Genomic DNA, 21660 nt, shown 5'->3' on the forward strand with positions numbered 1-21660 from the left:
GGTAGCTTCATATCCCTCTTGCCCTTTGATCAAGGTTTGAGTGGACTGAGCAATTGTTTGTAGGGCTGCCTCAAGACTTGAAATCCTATTTTCATGATGGTCAATTGGTGATATGATGGGGGCTGATTGTTATTGCTGGAAATTGTTTGAAGGGCTGGTGTGGTAATTTTGTGGGTTGGATGTTGGTGTGGGAAAGTTATTTTGATGAGTTTGTTGATTGTTGTGGGGTGGTTGATATGTGTTTTGTGGTTTCTTGTATTGGTTAGTGTTGTTAGATGAGTGATTTTGGCTGTGTGTGTTGCGGGAGTGGTTGGAGTTGTTGTTCTTCTGCCAATGGTTTTGATTATCACCCCATCTCAGGTTGGGGTGATTCCTCCAGGATGAGTTGTATGTGTCACCATGGAAGTCATTTTGAGAAGAATTTGAGGCATTTTGCATATATTGAACCTGTTCTTGTTGCTGCTCAACATTGCTCGCTTCATTTTGACTCCATTCAATTGAAGGTTGATTTGTTGTGCTCACTGAAGCTAGTTGGAGGCCATCTATTCTCTTAGCCATCATTTCCATTTGTTTCTGGATTTGTTGGTGCATCAACTTGTTCTGTGCCAAGATCGTGTCCACTCCTTCTAGTTCCAACATACCCTTCTTTTGAATGGGTTGGCGCTGCCTCTGATGAGCATAGAAGTATTGGTTATTTGCTACCATGTCTATGAGATTCTGGGCTTCCTCGGCTATCTTCATCAATTGTAGCGAGCCTCCTGCAGAGTAATCCAGGGAATCTTGAGACTTTAGAGTTAACCCTTCATAGAAATTTTGAATTCTATCCCATTCACTGAACATCTCAGGTGGACATTTTCTAATCAGAGTTTTGTATCTTTCCCATGCCTCATACAATGATTCCCCATCCATTTGAGTGAATGTTTGCACCTCTGTCTTCAACCTGATGATCCTTTGAGGTGGATAGAACTTAGATAGGAATTTATTCACCAAATCATCCCAAGTGTTAATGCTTTCTTTGGGAAATGTCTCCAGCCATTGAGATGCCTTGTCCCTCAAAGAAAATGAGAACAACAGCAGCTTGTAAATATCTGGATGCACACTATTTGTCTTGACAGTTTCACATATTCTTAGGAAGACAGATAGGTGTTGATTTGGATCCTCAAGGGGACCTCCTCCATAGGAATAATTATTTTGCACCAGAGTGATAAGCTGAGGCTTCAATTCAAAGTTATTTGCATGAACATTGGGAGTGAGTATACTGCTCCCACAGTGTCTTGGATTGGGGAAAGTGTAAGAGGCTAGAACTCTCCTTGGATGTGGGCCGTTATTGTTGGCACCTCCCTCAGGAGGATTATGCAGATTGCCCTCCATGGCTTGATCCTCTCCTTCTGAATCCTCTTTACCAATTACCCCTTTTCCTCTTGCTTTTCTTCTTAACCTTCGGAGGGTTCTCTCGTCCTCAGGATCAAATGAAGTGGATACTCCTCTCCTTGCCTCTGACATAAAACACACGCAAATCAATCAACACAAATAAAGCACTCTATTGCTAGAGTGAAGTAAAAGTTAGTGAAACAAAAAATCAAACAGTTAGTGGGCTTTAATAAAGAAAAGAAAAATGCTTAATCTAAACTACCATTCACTTAATCATTGTTAATCTTTGCCTATCCCCGGCAACGGCGCCAAAAACTTGATAAGCAAAAATTTGAATATTAACGCGCACCCGGCAAGTATACCGGGTCGTATCAAGTAATAAAACTCACGAAGAGTGAGGTCGATCCCATGGAGATTGGTAGATTAAGAAACTTTAGTTAAATGGTAAATTTAGTCAAGCAAACATTTTTTGATTCCTGAGATTTGAACACTTGAAAGAGATTGCAAGGACTTAAATGACAAGAAATTTAAAGAACTAAAATAAGAGAAGCAAATTAAATGACTAAAAGTAAATGACGGAAACTTAAATTTCAAGAAACTTAAATGACATTAAAGATAAATTGCAAGAAAGTAAAGATTGCAGAATTTTAAAGAGCAGAAGAGTAAATAGCAAGAAATAGAGAAACAGAATGTAAATGGTAAGAATGATAAATTGCAAGAATGTAGAAGGGAATTGGGTAGTGGGTATTCAAAGAACTAAAGAACAAAAGAGATGAGAATTAATGATGGAGAGATCATTAGGGATCAGAGATGTAAATTGTCATGAATTGATGTTACTCAATTCCTTCTCAATCATGGGTATAGATCCATGGCGGATTGTGAATAATTGGATCCTAATCTCTTGGCAATTCAATTTCTCTTCAACACAATCAATTTCCACTCTCGTGATCTAATTGGTCATGAGAAGAGGTGAAGTTCAATTTCTAATCCAAGGCCACACAACTTCCAGAATCTCAACTAAGGGAGGTTACATCTCACATACCAACCCAAAGTGTATTGATCGAAGAAATCATGAAAGGATGACTCTAAACTGAGTTACATGGCTCCTTTCTCAAGTTCACCATATAATTCATGTAGATTCAACCCTTCTCTCGAATGTAGTTGAATCTTTGACGAACAAGAGTTTCCTCTCGGATGAACCACTTGAATTGAGAAGGAAAAGAAGAATTATCAACCCATTCAAATAAACAGAGCTCCTCCCCCTAATGAAGGTGGGGTTTAATGAATCATAGCTCTAAACTCAACAATAAATGCAAAGATCAAAATTAAACTAAGTGTAGAGAAGAATAAAGAAGAAGAAGAAGAAGTATTCCTTTAAAACTAAAATTCAAAGTTGCCAAAAAAAAAACAAAATAGAAGACGGGTGAGATGTAGTAAAAATGCTAGTGTAATAGTAAAAGTGTCTAAAAGTAAAAGTCCCTTAAATTAAAAACTCCTTCTCTATTTAAACTACTCCTAAAACTCATTTGGAGATCTTCAATTGGGTTAGCAATGTGGGCTTTATCCTTGTTGAATATTGGCTCAATGTAGGAAGTGTTGCCAAACAGAGGAAACAGAGCTCATTCTTCTCACTTCTGACCCAATGGTCTGGCGTTACTGGCAAACACGCTAGCTTTATGCACATTGGCAACGTGCCCAAGAACTTCTTAGGCTAGGAACTTGGTGCTTGGGCGTTGCCAGCCCAAGTTGTTGCCAAACACTTGGACTTTTCTGCCTTTTTGAACTCAGTTTTGATGTCCAAAGTTGCCTCTGGTTTGAGCTTCAATTTTTTTGCTCCACTATATACTATGATATATGGTTGAAAAGCTCTTGATGTCTACTTTCCAACGCAACTAGAAGCACCTCAATTGGATCTTTGTAGCTCAAGTTATGTTCCATTGAGGAGAGTAAGGTCAGGCTGCCTGGCGTTGTTACCCAAGTTGTTGGCAAAACACGCCAGCAACAACGCCTATCCTTCTTCTCTGGTGGCTTCCTGGCGTTGTTGCTCAAGTTGTTGGCAAAACACGCCAGCAACAATGTCCATCCTTCTTCTTTGGTGGCTTTCTGGCGTTGTTGCCCAAGTTATTGGCAAAACACGCCAGGAACAACGTGCATCCTTCTTCCTTGGTGGCTTTCTGGCGTTGTTGCCCAAGTTATTGGCAAAACACGCCAGGAACAACGTGCATCCTTCTTCCTTGGTGGCTTCCTGGCGTTGTTGCCCAAGTTATTGGCAAAACACGCCAGGAACAACGCCCAAGCCTCTTCTTTGGTGGCTTCCTGGCGTTGTTGCCCAAGTTATTGGCAAAGCACGCCAGGAACAATGCCCAAGCCTTCTTCTCCCTGGCAGCTTGATTTGTTGGTTGTTGTTGCTGGAGTTGTTGCTGAACACACAGCCAACAACGCCTCTTCTTCCTCCTTGTTGCGCACACGTTTTGGCATTGCCAATTTGGTTTCCAAATCACCAACATGCTTGTTCCTCCTTGCTCCATCACCTACCATAAACCAAAGAATTTTCCTCAAAGTTTTGCCATCTTATGCAATAATTTTCAAGGGAATCATTCACATCAACTTATATATAAACTCCTTGAGTCATTTGCATGAATTATGCCAAATTTCAGTTAGTTCTTGGTTCATGGATGCATGGAGGAAAAAACTCACAAAATTTCCCATTTATTTCAAAGAAAGTGAATGAAACTAAGCTAAAACTAACTAAACTAACTAGTTAAAATGGTAAATATGCGAATGCATCACAACACCAAACTTAAAATGTTGCTTGTCCTCAAGCAAGAGATAAAAAGATTTGATAACAGACTTTAAGATGCAAAAATATCTTAACAGAAAGGAACTTCTTTCAAGAACTCTATCATCCTAAATTGTGTAGTCATTTGTTCAATGCAAATGATCAAAGCTAATTCACTTCTTTATCAAAATGCTTGCTTTAGTGCTAACTAGCTTTATTAGACTCCTTTTTCACACCTTAGCACATGATCCTTAAAAAATTTTGCTTTTCTTTTCAGTTTTCTTTGCTTCAATTGAGCTAAAAATCTTGTCTTAAGGCAGCTCTTTAGCATAAGCTTTCAATCAACAATCCCAAACCAGTTGGTTTAAGTTGTTAAGTGTTGAAACACTCTTAAAGATTTACTAGCTCAAGCCTCTCTCCTTAACACATTCAATCACATGCATATAACTTTGAGATTTTATTTGGATAGTGGTGTCCAGCACCTCTTTGGATTGCTGAATGTTCTGTTATGGAGCTACTCTTGAACGGGGGTTTTCAATCGATAATCCCGAGTTAGTTAACTCAAGTTATCAGGTGATGAAGCACCCCTCGGATTTACTAGCCCAAGTATATCCCCTAACATCAATCACCACAGACACATATCCAAATTTGGTCATTGATGCCTAGCTTTTCATTTTTTTTTTTTAGTCTTGTAACCTTCGACCAACTAGTCTTGTATAAGCAGGCATTTCTTGATTTCTTGAGCCTTGATTTATTTACAAGGAAGGCATGTATACTAGCACTTTTTATAGGATAACTTTATTCTTTCTAGGCTATATTTCTCTCTGTTCTTGTTCAAATCTCATCTTTTATTCAATTATCAAACAAAAGGACTTAGGACAAACATACATTTCAAACATGATGTAAGTATGAAAATGCATAACATAAACATGAAAATGCATAAAAGAGAAATCTTAGAAGGTATATCAGGTCTCAGACATACATCTTCTTTATTTATTGTAATACTAAAAGAAACTTCACCACCTTTAAGCTTTGGGTTCCTTTCCTTTGCCTTTTGGATCTTGCCTTTTCTTGCTTCTTATTTCTCCTTGTTGTTTTGTTGTTTATCCCTCTTCCATCTTTCTCCATATCCCTGAGCTCACCATCTTATCTTTTAGCCTTTCAATGTTGAACTTCACTCTTGAGATTTCTTGTTCTTCCAACACTTTGTGTGCTTCATTGAAGGTTTGGATTTTTGAGTTGAGCACTGGGAGTGTTCCACAAATGTAGCTGAGTTTTTCTTGAGTGTACATATCATACTCAATTCTATCTCTATGTCTAGCCTCTTTGAACATTCTGTTTTTATTGAATTCTCTGTAAAGCTTGTCTTGTCTGTCATCCATTTTTTGAAGAAGCTCCCTTTGTTGAGCTTGCTCTTTCCTCAACTAAAACTGTTCTTGTATTACTTTATTCATGGATCTTTCATATTCAGCAGTTGAGTTGTTGATGGCTTCATACATCTTGGTATATTGCTCTTGTTGTAGTTCTATCATGTGCGTTTGATATTCCCTCTGCTAATCCATCCATTGAGCTTAGGTTCCTCTTTATTGATCCATCAATTGCCAAAGATCCCTTTGTTGTTGAGCTTGTTCATCTTGGCTTCTTTGAATTTGTGAGTATTGCCCAGAGATTCCTTCTAATGCGGCTTGGAGTTGGTTCACGCTCAATGCACTTGGTTCTTCTCTATCTTCTTGTTGTTCCCTTTCTTCTTGCTCCTCCCTTTGTCTTGCTTCTTTCCTTCTCTTTCTTCTTGCTAAAGGTTGCCTCTCTAATTAGACCGTGGTGACATACTCCATCAATCTTTTGGTGATAGGCTTCCCAGGGGAGATTATTTCTGTGTCATCAAATTCTTTAAGTGGTACTCCAGCCTCTTCACACAAACGCAAGATAGTGCTAGGATATCCTAGCCAGCTGTCTTTTTGAACACCTTCAGCTATGTTAATAATGTTCTTGGCTATGGTTTCTCCCACATCTATCTCTCCTCCTTTCATTATGCAGTGGATCATTATAGCTCTGTTTAGTGTCACCTCTGAGTTGTTTGAGGTGCAGATTAATGATCTTCTCACTATGTCATGCCATCCTTTTGCTTGAGGTATGAGATCACTCCTTCGGAGTTTGAGTGGTTGTTTGTGTGAGTCCAACACCCAGTCCGTGCCCACTTTGCATAGATCACTTAAAACGTCTACACATTTTGGGTCATATTGAACCCTCTCTTCATAGCTAGGTTGCTTAAACCGTTTTGGCTTGGTTTTTAGCACTCTATTGATGGTGTCTGGGCCAAAGGGTACTACCACCCCTCGTACATAACTCAAGTATGGTTCTTCCTCATCATCTTTCTTTATGACATTGGCATAAAACTCATGGATGAGGAGCACACTTATAACTTGGGGTTGATCACAGAGAAGCTCCCATCCCATTTTTCTAACCACTTCTTGTATGTCAGGGTATTCTTCATCTTCTAGCTTAAAAGGCACCTCCGGAACAATGTCTCTACTTATCATCCAATTAAAGATTTGTTCATGGTTTTTGGATTTGAACATTATTAACAAAATATCAAATAGTTAGTGGGCTGTAATAAGGAAAAGAAAAATGCTTAATCTAAACTACCATTCACTTAATCATTGTTAATCTTTGCCTATCCCCGGCAACGGCGCCAAAAACTTGATAAGCGAAAATTTGAATATTAACGCGCAATCGGCAAGTATACCGGGTCGTATCAAGTAATAAAACTCACGAAGAGTGAGGTCGATCCCACGGAGATTGGTAGATTAAGCAACTTTAGTTAAATGGTAAATTTAGTCAAGAAAACATTGTTTTGATTCCTGAGATTTGAACACTTGAAAGAGATTGCAAGGAATTAAATGACAAGAAATTTAAAGAACTAAAATAAGGAAAGCAAATTAAATGACTAAAAGTAAATGACGGAAACTTAAATTTCAAGAAACTTAAATGACATTAAAGATAAATTGCAAGAAAGTAAAGATTGCAGAATTTTAAAGAGCAGAAGAGTAAATAGCAAGAAATAGAGAAACAGAATGTAAATGGTAAGAATGATAAATTGCAAGAATGTAGAAGGGAATTGGGTAGTGGGTATTCAAGATAACCAAAGAACAAGAGGAATGAGAATTAATGATGGGAGAGATCATTAGGGATCAGAGATGCAAATTCTCATGAATTGATGTTGATCAATTCCTTCTCAATCATGGGTATAGATCCATGGCAGATTGTGAATAATTGGATCCCAATCTCTTGGCAATTCAATTTCTCTTCAACACAATCAATTGCCACTCTCGTGATCTAATTGGTCATGAGAAGAGGTGAAGTTCAATTTCTAATCCAAGGCCACACAACTTCCAGAATCTCAACTAAGGGAGGTTACATCTCACATACCAACCCAAAGTGTATTGATCGAAGAAATCATGAAAGGATGACTCTAAACTTAGTTACATGGCTCCTTTCTCAAGTTCACCATATAATTCATGTAGATTCAACCCTTCTCTCGAATGTAGTTGAATCTTTGAAGAACAAGAGTTTCCTCTTGGATGAACCACTTGAATTGAGAAGGAAAAGAAGAGTTATCAACCCATTCAAATAAACAGAGCTCCTCCCCCTAATGAAGGTGGGCTTTAGTGAATCATAGCTCTAAACTCAACAATAAATGCAAAGATCAAAATTAAACTAAGTGTAGAGAAGAATAAAGAAGAAGAAGAAGAAGTATTCCTTTAAAACTGAAATTCAAAGTTGCCAAAAAAAATAAAATAGAAGACGGGTGAGATGTAGTAAAAATGCTAGTGTAATAGTAAAAGTGTCTAAAAGTAAAAGTCCCTTAAAGTACGAACTCCTTCTCTATTTATACTACTCCTAAAACTCATTTGGAGATCTTCAATTGGGTTAGCAATGTGGGCTTTATCCTTGTTGAATATTGGCTCAATGTAGGAAGTGTTGCCAAACAGAGGAAACAGAGCTCATTCTTCTCGCTTCTGGCCCAATGGTCTGGCGTTACTGGCAAACACGCCAGCTTTATACACGTTGGCAACGTGCCCAAGAACTTCCTGGGCTAGGAACTTGGTGCTTGGGCATTGCCAGCCCAAGTTGTTGCCAAACACTTGGCCCTTTCTGCCTTTTTGAACTTAGTTTTGATGCCCAAAGTTGCCTCTGGTTTGAGCTTTAATTTGTTTGCTCCACTATAGACTATGATATATGGTTAGAAAGCTCTTGATGTCTACTTTCCAACGCAACTTGAAGCACATCAATTGGATCTCTGTAGCTCAAGTTATGTTCCATTGAAGAGGGCAAGGTCAGGCTACCTGGCATTGTTGCCCAAGTTGTTGGCAAAACACGCCAGCAACAACGCCTATCCTTCTTCTCTGGTGGCTTCCTGGTGTTGTTGCTCAAGTTGTTGGCAAAACACGCCAGCAACAATGCCCATCCTTCTTCTTTGGTGGCTTTCTGGCGTTGCTGCCCAAGTTATTGGCAAAACACGCCAAGAACAACGTGCATCCTTATTCCTTGGTGGCTTCCTGGCGTTGTTGCCCAAGTTATTGGCAAAACACGCCAGGAACAACGTGCATCCTTCTTCCATGGTGGCTTCCTGGCGTTGTTGCCCAAGTTATTGGCAAAACACGCCAGGAACAACACCCAAGCCTCTTCTTTGGTGGCTTCCTGGCGTTGTTGCCCAAGTTATTGGCAAAGCACGCCAGGAACAACGCCCAAGCCTTCTTCTCCCTGGCTGCTTGATTTGTTGGGCGTTGTTGCTGGAGTTGTTGCTGAACACGTATCCAACAACGCCCCTTCTTCCTCCTTGCTGCGCACATGTTTTGGCGTTGCCAATTTGGTTTCCAAGTCACCAACGTGCTTGTTCCTCCTTGCTCCATCACCTACCATAAACCAAAGAATTATCCTCAAAGTTTTGCCATCTTATGCAATAATTTTCAAGGGAATCATTCACATCAACTTATATATAAACTCTTTGAGTCATTTGCTTGAATTATGCCAAATTTCACTTAGTTCTTGGTTCATGGATGCATGGAGGAAAAAACTCACAAAATTGCCCATTTATTTCAAAGAAAGTGAATGAAACTATGCTAAAACTAACTAAACTAACTAGTTAAAATGGTAAATATACGAATGCATCAAGGGGGTAATAATTCTAACACTAGTTCACATCTAGGTATGGGAGGCCACTTCGAGGGAGGGTCACACGCAAGAAATTCTTGGCAACAAGGACCCTATGATTCCAATGTTTATCAACCTCTCACTCCAAGTGGAACACCCCATCATTACAATTTTTCCCATCCATATGCTCATGCCCCATACCCTCTATATGAGACACAACCATTGTACTCTCAAGCCCCTTTACCATTCCCACCACCAGCTTTTTCTCAACCAACCTACCCATCGCCATATATGGGACAACCTTGCTTCCATCACCATCCCACTCCCATCAACCTCTCTCACGAGGAGCATAACTTTCAAGCCCTCATCCAAGAACAGCGAGAATTTCAAAGAAAACAAGATGATTGCATGGTAACTCTTGCCGAAGTCTTGTCCCATCTGACACCTCCTCATTCCACCCCTAGCAACCTTGCTCCTCCACAACTTGGGATGCCTAGTGATCCACACTTACCACCTCCATCAATTCTAAAGTCTAGCATTGATGCTATAACCCCACAAGGAGGTAAGCCACTCGAAGAGATAAACTTTCAGCCCACTCTACCTATGGAAGAATCCATTGATGAGGGTGAGAACCTTATTGAGAATGGAAGAGAGGATAAGCTCAAGATAGGTAACCACCATGAGCCCAAAAAAGGTCTTATTGATGAAGAAAGCTCAAAAGAGGGAGAACTTGAGGATAAAGAAGATGAAATTACTTCACAAGTTCCCATGACCGAGAGGGTAAGCTACCACTCCAAGAAGCAAGGGAAGATTTGAAACCGCTTCCACCCCCATTATGTTAAATATGCATTCCTTGACAAGGAGCGCAAATTCCCAGTGATAGTGGCAACCGATCTTTCCAACAAGAGGAGCAACAACTCCTTGAGGTTATCTAGAAGTATAAGAAAGCGATTAGATGGAGCCTAAGTGACATTGTGGGAATAAGCCCTCAAGTGTGCCTTCATCGAATTTTCTTGGAGGAAGGTGCTAAGCCGGTCTGGCAACCGCAAAGACGGCTAAACTCTACAATCTTTGATGTAGTCAAGAAGAAAGTAACTTGCCTCTTGGAAGCGGACATCATCTATCCCATTTCAGACAGCAAGTTGGTAAGTCCGGTCCAAGTAGTGCCGAAGAAATCCAGAGTAACCATGGTAAAAACAGAAAGTGGAGAGCTCGTTGCAACCTGGATTCAAAATACTTGGCGAGTGTACATAGATTACCACTGGCTGAATCAAGCAACGTGGAAAGACCATTACCCGTTGCCATTCATAGACCAAATGTTGGATCGCTTGGCAGGTAAATCCCATTATTACTTTTTAGATGGATATACGGGGTACTTCCAGATTCATATAGCTCTTGAGGATCAGGAGAAAACCACTTTAACTTGCCTCTTTAGAACGTTTGCATATAAGAGAATGCCGTTTGGCTTATGCAATGCACCGACAACATTCCAAAGGTGCATGACAAGTGTTTTCTCAGATCTTTTGGAGAATTGCATGGAAATTTTCATGGATGATTTTAGTGTTTATGGTAGCTCCTTTGATGCATGTTTAGAGAACTTAGCTCGGGTACTAGAACGATGCACCAATACTAACCTTGTATTGAACTTTGAAAAATGCCACTTTATGATGAAACAGGGTATAGTGTTAGGTCATATTGTATCTAAAGACAGAATTTTCGTAAACCTGGCTAAGATCGATGTCATTTCAAGTTTACCTTACCCCTCCTCGGTGAGGGAGATTCGTTCCTTTCTTGGCCACGCAGGTTTTTACCGCCGGTTCATCAAGAATTTCAGCCAAGTCGCCTTACCCTTTTTCCACTTACTTCAAAAGGATGTGGAATTCAATTTTGATAAGGATTACAAAAAGGCTTTTGACATTTTGAAGGAAGCATTGATCACAGCTCCTATTGTGCGAGGCCCAAATTGGGATCAACCTTTCGAGATCATGTGCGATGCATCGAATCACGCCATAGTTTCCGCGCTAGCACAGCGTGATGGTAAAGCTCCTTAAACTATAGCCTATGCTTCAAAGACCTTAGATTCGGCCCAGTCAAATTACACTACTACCAAAAAAGAGCTCTTAGCTATTGTTTTTGCGCTAGATAAGTTTTGACCCTATTTTCTAGGCTCTAAGGTAGTGGTGTATTCGGACCATGCCACCTTGAAATATTTGCTAAAGAAGAAAGAGTCAAAGCCTAGGCTCATTAGGTGGATATTACTCTTGCAAGAATTTGACTTGGAGATCAAAGATAGAAATGGGTCCCAAAATTTGGTAGCGGACTATTTGAGTCGGCTTGAACATTTAGCTTCGGATCCCACTCCTATCAATGACTTATTTCCCTTCGATATCTTGCAAGCAATAACCCAAAGTACCCCTTGGTTTGCCCCGATTGCTAATTACTTGGTCGCCCGTATTTTTCCCCCACAATTTTCAAGGCATCAAAAAGATAAATTGAGAAGCGATGCTAAATATTATCTTTGAGATGATCCACATCTGTGGAGGTGTGGAGCTGACCAAGTGATTAGAAAGTGTGTACTGGAATATGAGTTTCAATCTATCCTTCAATTTTGCCACTCATCTGAGAGTGGGGGTCATTTCGGTCCACAGAGAACAGCAAGGAAGGTTTTAGACTGTGGATTCTGGTGGCCTACTTTATTTAGGGATGTCAACCAATTTTGCAAATCTTGTCATCAATGCCAGAAATCTGGAAATACCTCACAGAGGGATGAGATGCCCTAACAACCGATGATTTTTTGTGAGATTTTTTATGGTTGGGGCATATATTTCATGGGGCCACTTCCAAATCCCAATGGGTTTGTTTATATCCTGTTAGCAATGGATTACGTCTCTAAATGGGTGAAAGGAACTCCTACCCGTTGTGATGACGCCAATACCGTTGCTTCTTTCTTGAGAAATAACATTATTTGTAGATTTGGGTCACCACGAGCAATTGTGAGTGGTGCACGAAATTGTGATTCCTGGGCGAAATTGTCACTTGAACAATCCCTGGTGATGGCTCCAAAAACTTGGTGCTCTAATCTTAATTCATAATTTGTCACAACTTCGATACAACTAACCAGCAAGTGCATTGGGTCGTCCAAGTAATAAAACATTACGTGAGTAAGGGTCGATCCCACGGAGATTGTTGGTATGAAGCAAGCTATGGTCACCTTATAAATCTCAGTCAGGCGGATATCAAATAGTTATGGAGTTTTTGAAAATAAATAATAAATAAATAGAAAATAAAGATAGAAATACTTATGTAATTCATTGGTGAGAATTTCAGATAAGCGTATAGAGATGCCTTCGTTCTTCTGAACTTCTGCTTTCCTGCTGTCTTCATCCAATCAGTCCTACTCCTTTCCATGACAAACTTTATGTAAGGGCATCACCGTTGTCAATGGCTACATCCCATCCTCTTGTGAAAAAGGTCCAAATGCTCTATCACAGCCCGGCTAATCATCTGAGGTTCTCGATCATACTGGAATAGGGTTCACCCTCCTTTTGCATCTGTCACTACGCCCAGCACTCGCGAGTTTGAAGTTCGTCACAGTCATTCAATCCCTGAATCCTACTCGGAATACCACAGACAAGGTTTAGACTATCCGAATTCTCATGAATGCTGCCATCAATCTAGCTTATACCACGAAGATTCTGATTAAGAGATCCAAGAGATAATCATCCAATCTAAGGTGGAACGGAAGTGGTTGTCAGGCACGCGTTCGTGGGGGAATGATGATGATTGTCACATTTATCACATTCATATTGGAGTACGAATGAATATCTTAGAAGTGGAATAAGTTGAATTGAATAAAAAATAGTAGTACTTTGCATTAATTTATGAGGAACAGCAAAGCTCCACACCTTAATCTATGGAGTGTAGAAAACTCTACCGTTGAAAATACATAAGTGATGAAGGTTCAGGCATGGCTGAGAGGCCAGCCCCCAAACGTGATCAATATGACCTAAAGATGAACTTAAAATCATAAGATGTCTAAAAGACTAATAAAAAGTTCTATTTATACTAAACTAGTTACTAGGTTTTACAGAAATAAGTAATTGATGCATAAATCCACTTCCGAGGCCCACTTGGTGTGTGCTTGGGCTGAGCTTGAAGTTTACACGTGCAGAGGCTTCTTCTGAAGTGGAACACCAAGTTGTAACGTGTTTTTGGTGTTCAACTCTGGTACGTGACGTGTTTCTGGCGTTTAACTCCAGACTGCAGCATAGAACTGGTCAACGCCCTTTTGCGTCATCTAAACTCAGCCAAAGTATGGACTATTATATATTTCTGGAAAGCCCTAGATGTCTACTTTCCAATGCAATTAGAAGCGCACCATTTTGAGTTCTGTAGCTCCAGAAAATCCACTTTGAGTGCAGGGAGGTTAGAATCCAATAGCATCAGCAGTCCTTCTTCAACCTCTGAATCTGATTTTTGCTCAAGTCCCTCAATTTCAGCCAGAAAATACCTGAAATCACAGAAAAACACACAAACTCATAGTAAAGTCCAGAAATTCAAGTTTTCACTTGACACCTTCACGCCACAAGCACATGGTTAGGGACAGCTTGGTTTAGCCGCTTAGGCCAGGATTTTATTCCTTTAGGCCCTCCTATCCACTGATGCTCAAAGTCTTGGGATCCTTTTTCTTTACCCATGCCTTTTGGTTTTAAGGGTTACTAGCTTTTTGCTCTTGCCTCTTGATTTTAAGAGCTTTAGCTTTTTCTGCTTGCTTTTGCTCTCTTTTTTTTCGCTATTTTTTTTTCTTTTTTTTTTTCTGCAAGCTTTGTTCTTTGCTGCTTTTTCTTGCTTCAAGAATCATTTTTATGATTTTTCAGATTATCAAATAACATGTCTCCTTGTCATCATTCTTTCAAGAGCCAACATATTTAACATTCTAAAACGACTACTTCAAAAGACATATGCACTGTTCAAGCATTCATTCAGAAAACAAAAAGTATTGTCACCACATCAATATAATTAAACTAAGTTCAAGGATAAATTCAAAATTCATGTACTTCTTGTTCTTTTGAATTAAAACATTTTTATTTAAGAGAGGTGATGGATTCATAGGACATTCATAACTTTAAGACAAAGTTACTAAATACTAATGATCATATAATAAGACACAAACATGGATAAGCACTTAACATAAAGAAAACGAAAAACAGAAGATTTAAGAACAAGGAATGAGTCCACCTTAGTGATGGTGGCGCTTCCTTCTTGAGGAACCAATGATGTCCTTGAGCTCTTCTATGTCTCTTCCTTGTCTTTGTTGCTCCTCCCTCATTGCTTTTTGATCTTCTCTAATTTCATGAAGGATGATGGAGTGCTCTTGATGTTCCACCCTTAATTTTCCCATGTTGGAAATTAATTCTCCTAGGGAGGTGTTGATTTGCTCCCAAAAATTCTGTGGAGGAAAGTGCATCCCTTGAGGTATCTCAGGGATTTCTTGATGGTGAGCTTCCTCATGCGTTTCTTGAGCTCCACAAGTGGGCTCTCTTGTTTACTCCATCCTTTTCTTAGTGATGGGCTTCTCTTCCTCAATGGGAATGTCTCCTTCTATGAAAGCTCCAGCTAAGTAACATAGATGGCAAATAAGATGAGGGAAAGCTAGCCTTGCCAAGGGGGAGGGCTTTTTGGCTATTTTGTAGAGTTTAAGGGAGATGACTTCATGAACTTCTACTTCCTCTCCAATCATGATGCTATGGATCATGATGGCCCGATCCACAGTAACTTCAGATCGGTTGCTAGTGGGGATGATGGAGCGTTGGATGAACTCCAACCAACCTCTAGCTACAGACTTAAGGTCCAGTCTTCTAAGTTGAACCGGTTTGCCTTTTGAGTCAATCTTCCATTGAGCTCCTTCCACACATATGTCCATGAGGACTTGGTCCAACCTTTGATCAAAGTTATTCTGTTTTCAATTTTTATGTTTATTTTGTGACTCCACATGATCATGAACCTAATAAAACATGAAAGAACAATAAAAATAAAATTAGATAAATAAAAATTGGGTTGCCTCCCAACAAGCGCTTCTTTAATGTCAATAGCTTGACAGTGGGCTCTCATGGAGCCTCACAGATGTTCAGAGCATTGTTGAGACTTCCCAACACCAAACTTAGAGTTTGGATATGGGAGTTCAACACCAAACTTAGAGTTTGACTGTGGGGTCTCTGGTTGACTCTGTAGTGAGAGAAGCTTTTCATGCTTCCTCTCCATGGTTGTAGAGAGAGATCCTTGAGTTTTAAATACAAGGTTGTCCTCATTTAGTTGAAGGATCAATTCTCCTCTGTCCACATCAATCACAGCTCTTACTGTGGCTAGGAAGGGTCTTCCAAGGATGATGGATTCATCCTCATCCTTCCCAGTATCTAGGATTATGAAATCAGCAGGGATGTAAAGGCCTTCAACCTTTACTAACATGTCCTCTACTTGTCCATAAGCCTCTTTTCTTGAGTTGTCTGCCATCTCTAGTGAGATTTTAGCAGCTTGTACCTCAAATATTCCCAGCTTCTCCATTACAGAGAGTGGCATGAGGTTTATCCCTGACCCAAGGTCACATAGAGCCTTCTCAAAGGTTATGGTGCCTATGGTACAAGGTATTAGGAACTTTCTAGGATCCTGTTTCTTCTGAGGCAATCTCAGTTGATCCAATGCATTTAGTTCATTGGTGAACAGGGGAGGTTCATCTCCCCAGGTTTCATTACCAAATAAATTGGCATTCAGCTTCATGATTGCACCAAGGTACTTGGCAACTTGCTCTTCAGTAACATCCTCATTCTCTTCAGAAGAAGAATACTCATCAGAGCTCATGAATGGCATAAGGAGGTTCAATGGAATCTCTATGGTCTCTAGATGAGTCTCAGATTCCTTTGGTTCCTTAGAGGGAAACTCCTTGTTGATCACAAGACGTCCCAGGAGGTCTTCCTCCTTGGAATTCACGTCCTCCCCTTCCTCCTTGGATTCGGCCATGATGGTTATATCAATGGCCTTGCACTCTCTCTTTGGATTTTCTTCTGTATTGCTTGGGAGAGTGCTAGGAGGGGTTTCAGTGACCTTCTTACTCAGCTGGCCTACTTGTGCCTCCAAATTTCTAATGGAGGACCTTGTTTCATTCATGAAACTCACAGTGACCTTAGATAGATCAGAGACTAAATTTGCTAAGCTAGATGGATTCTGCTCAGAATTCTCTGTCTGTTGCTGAGTGGATGATGGAAAAGGCTTGCTATTGCTAAACCTGTTTCTTCTACCATTATTAAAGCCTTGTTGAGGCTTTTGTTGATCCTTCCATGAGAAATTTGGGTGATTTCTCCATGAGGGATTATAGGTGTTTCCATATGGTTCACCCATGTAATTCACCTCTGCTATTGCAGGGTTTTTAGGATTATAAGCTTCTTCTTCAGAAGATGCCTCTTGAGTACTGTTAGATGCAGCTTGCATTCTATTCAGACTCTGAGAAATCATATTGACTTGCTGAGTCAATATTTTATTCTGGGCCAATATGGCATTCAAAGTATCAATTTCAAGAACTTCCTTCTTCTGAGGCGTCCCATTACTCACAGGATTCCTCTCAGAAGTGTACATGAACTGGTTGTTAGCAACCATGTCAATGAGTTCTTGAGCTTCTGCAGGCATTTTCTTTAGGTGAATGGATCCACCTGCAGAAGTAGCTCCTTGCATTATTATTATTTTCGGCTGCCATCTCCTTTTCCTGTTCAAAAATTTCTGTAAGGTTATATCTGGATTGTTGTATTTTAGCTTCTCTTAGTTTCCTCTTCAGAGTCCTTTCAGGTTCAGGGTCTGCTTCAACAAGAATGTTCTTGTCCTTGCTCCTGCTCATATGAAAAAGAGGGAACAGAAAAATAATAATAATAGGGATCCTTTTTACCCAGGTATAGAGGTTCCCCTGTGTGAGTAGAAGAAGAAAAGAATGTAATGTAAAGAAGGGAAGAAGAGAAAATTCGAACACAGATGGAAGAGGGGGTTCGAATTTAGGTGAGATGAAGTGTTAGTAGATGAATAAATAAATAGAAGGAGATAAGAGAGAAAGAGGATTTTCGAAAATAAAATTTTGAAAAAGGGTTAGTGATTTTCGAAAATTAGGAATGAAATCAAATTAAAATTAAAAATTGAAACAATTAGTTAATTAAAAAGAATTTTTGAAAAAGAGGGAAGAGATTTTCGAAAATTAGAGAGAGAGAGTTAGTTAGGTAGTTTTGAAAAAGATAAGAAACAAACAAAAAGTCAATTAGTTAGTTGAAAAAGATTTGAAAATCAATTTTGAAAAGATAAGAAGATAAGAAGTTAGAAAAGATATTTTAAAATCAAATTTTTGAAAAAGATATGATATGAAAAGATATGATGGAAAGATATGATTTGGAAAAGATAAGATAAAAGATAAAAGATATTTTTGAAAAGATATGATTGAAATTAGTTTTGAAAAGGATTTGATTTTTAAAATCAAAATTAATGACTTGACTCACAAGAAATCATAAGATATGATTATAGAACTTAAAGTTTGAATCTTTCTTAACAAGTAAGTAACAAACTTGAAATTTTTGAATCAAAACATTAATTTTTGGTGATATTTTCGAAAATTATGAAATAAAGATAAGAAAAATATTTTGAAAATATTTTGAAAAAGGTTTTTGAAATTTTTGAAAATAAAAAAATGGAAAAGATATGATTTTTGAAAAAGATTTTAAAAAGATATTTTTTATTTTTGAATTTTTTTATGAAGAAAGAGAAAAACATGAAAAAGACTCATAATATAGAAATTATGAATCAAAACACACAATGCATGCAAGAACACTATGAATGTCAAGATGAACACCAAGAACACTTTGAATGTCAAGATGAACACCAAGAACTTATTTTTGAAAATTTTTGATGCAGAGAAAACATGCGAGACACCAAACTTAGAAATCTTTAATACTTGGACTCTAACAAACGAAAAATGCATATGAAAAACAACAAAAGACACAAAACAAGAAAACATCAAGATCAAACAAGAAGATTTACCAAGAACAACTTGAAGATCATGAAGAACACTATGAATGCATGAATTTTTGAAAAATGCATAAATTTTTAGAAAAATGCAATTGACACCAAACTTAAAAATTGACACAAGACTCAAACAAGAAACAAAAAATTATTTTTGATTTTATGATTTTCAAATTTTTTTTTGGTATTTTTCGAAAATTATTTGAAAAAGAGAAAATAAGGATTCCAAAATTTTTAATATAAATTCCAGGAATCTTGTATTTTTAGTCTAAAGCTTCAGTCCAGGAATTAGACATGGCTCACTAGCCAGCCAGGCTTTCATTGAAAGTTCCGGTCCAAAACACTAGACATGGCCAATGGCCAGCAAAGCTTCAGCATGTATCTCAAGCAAACAGTAGCAGGTGGATCAGGAACAGCTAGCTTGCTCTTGTGATGATGGTTTGGAAGCCTCAGTCCAAAAGAATTTAGACATGGCTTTACAGCCAGCCAGGCTTCAACATGCTTCATGAAACACTAGAATTCATTCTTAAAAATTTTGAAATAATTTTCGAAAACAAAGGGAAAAATTTTTTTTTTTGAAAGATTTTTGAAATTTTTTTTTTTTGAAAATAAAACAAAAAAAAATTACCTAATCTGAGCAACAAGATGAACCGTCAGTTGTCCAAACTCAAAACAATCCCCGGCAACGGCGCCAAAAACTTGGTGCACGAAATTGTGATCCCTGGGCGAAATTGTCACTCGAACAATCCCTGGTGATGGCTCCAAAAACTTGGTACTCTAATCTTAATTCATAATTTGTCACAACTTCGATACAACTAACCAGCAAGTGCACTGGGTCGTCCAAGTAATAAAACCTTACATGAGTAAGGGTCGATCCCACGGAGATTGTTGGTATGAAGCAAGCTATGGTCACCTTGTAAATCTCAGTCAGGCGGATATCAAATAGTTATGGAGTTTTTGAAAATAAATAATAAATAAATAGAAAATAAAGATAGAAATACTTATGTAATTCATTGGTGAGAATTTCAGATAAGCGTATAGAGATGCCTTTGTTCTTCTGAACTTCTGCTTTCCTGCTGTCTTCATCCAATCAGTCCTACTCCTTTCCATGGTAAACTTTATGTAAGGGCATCACCGTTGTCAATGGCTACATCCCATCCTCTTGTGAAAAAGGTCCAAATGCTCTGTCACAGCATGGCTAATCATCTGAGGTTCTCGATCATATTGGAATAGGGTTCACCCTCCTTTTGCGTCTGTCACTATGCCCAGCACTCGCGAGTTTGAAGTTTGTCACAGTCATTCAATCCCTGAATCCTACTCGGAATACCACAGACAAGGTTTAGACTTTCCAGATTCTCATGAATGCCGCCATCATTCTAGCTTATACCACAAAGATTCTGATTAAGAGATCCAAGAGATAATCATCCAATCTAAGGTGGAACGGAAGTGGTTGTCAGGCACGCGTTTGTGGGGGAATGATGATGATTGTCACGTTCATCACATTCATGTTGGAGTATGAATGAATATCTTAGAAGCGGAATAAGTTGAATTGAATAAAAAACCGTAGTACTTTGCATTAATTCATGAGGAACAACAGAGCTCCACACCTTAATCTATGGAGTGTAGAAAACTCTACCGTTGAAAATACATAAGTGATGAAGGTTCAGGCATGGCCCAGAGGCCAGCCCCAAATGTGATCAATATGATCTAAAGATGAACTAAAAATCATAAGATGTCTAAAAGACTAGTAAAAAGTTCTATTTATACTAAACTAGTTACTAGGGTTTGCAGAAATAAGTAATTGATGCATAAATCCACTTCCGGGGCCCACTTGGTGTGTGATTGGGATGAGCTTGAAGTTTACACGTGTAGAGGCTTCTTCTGGAGTGGAACGCCAAGTTGTAACGTGTTTTTGGCGTTCAACTATGGTACGTGACGTGTTTCTGGCGTTTAACTCCAGACTGCAGCGTAGAACTGGTGTTCAACGCCCTTTTGCATCGTCTAAACTCGGCCAAAGTATGGACTATTATATATTTCTGGAAAGCCCTGGATGTCTACTTTCCGATTCAATTGGAAACGCTCCATTTTGAGTTCTGTAGCTCCAGAAAATCCACTTTGAGTGCAGGGAGGTCAGAATCCAACAGCATCAGCAGTCCTTCTTCAACCTCTGAATCTGATTTTTGCTCAAGTCCCTGAATTTCAGCCAGAAAATACCTGAAATCATAGAAAAACACACAAACTCATAGTAAAGTCTAGAAATGTGAATTTAACATAAAAACTAATGAAAACATCCCTAAAAATAACTAGATTCTACTAAAAACATACTAAAAACAATGCCAAAAAGCGTATAAATTATCCGCTCATCAGTGAGCGACCAAGGAACTCATATTTGCAACAGGAAAATTGAGGTGTTGATGAAAAAGTATGGGGTCATCCACAAAGTCTCCACAGCCTATCATCCTCAAACTAATGGGCAAGCAGAAGTGTCCAACAGGGAGTTCAAGTGGATCTTGGAGAAAGGGGTTAACCCACAGCAGAAGGATTGGAGTTCCAGATTGGGAGATGCACTATGGGCATATAGGACCGCTTACAAAACCCCAATCGGAATGAGTCCCTTTCGTATTATTTTTGGGAAGCCTTGTCATCTTCCTGTTGAAATCAAACATAGAGCCTATTGGGCGGTGAAGAATTGCAATCCGGATTTGAAGGGAGCAAGGATGGAACATAAGCTCCAATTGGAGGAATTAGAGTGTCTTAGGATAGAAGCATATGAGAATTCCCAGTTTTACAAGGAGAAAGCCAAGACATTCCATGACCAAAATATTAGGAGTAAAAGTTTTAAGATAGGTGATGAAGTGCTTGTGTACAATTCGAGGTTGCAATTGATGCCCGGGAAGTTGAGATCTAGATGGGATGGTCCATTCAAGGTGGTGGATGTCAAGCCTTATGGAGTGGTGGAAGTGATTCCCCCTATCAATGGGATCAAGTTTAAAATCAATGGTCATAGGGTGAAACTCTATCACACTCGACCTAAGAATGCCAAGGAGTTGGATATTTTCCTCCTTGGAGAAGTTTCAAGTGACCAATGAGGCCATGCATAGTCCAACTTAGGACTATAAACCAAAGTGCTTGGTGGGAGACATCCCACCATGGTAACATTGTATCAACTTTATCTTTTTGTTTATAGCTTTTTGAATTGGTTGCTTTCTTGTGGTATGATGATTGGCTTAGTTTTGATTTAGTATTTTTGAATTGAATAAGTTGAATTGCTTGTGGATCATAAATTTATGCTTGTTTGTATGATTTGGGGT

The 21660-nt window shown here is 39.0% G+C and overlaps 1 protein-coding gene across 1 annotated transcript; it reads left to right on the forward strand.

Moving 5' to 3' along the window:
- On the forward strand, positions 20764-21438 carry LOC107608530. The gene has a single exon (XM_016310303.1). The coding sequence runs from the start codon at positions 20764-20766 to the stop codon at positions 21436-21438; it is 675 nt and encodes a 224-aa protein (XP_016165789.1).

The sequence above is a fragment of the Arachis ipaensis genome, chromosome B01 (assembly GCF_000816755.2).
Source record: "Arachis ipaensis cultivar K30076 chromosome B01, Araip1.1, whole genome shotgun sequence".
NCBI classification, from domain to species: domain Eukaryota; kingdom Viridiplantae; phylum Streptophyta; class Magnoliopsida; order Fabales; family Fabaceae; genus Arachis; species Arachis ipaensis.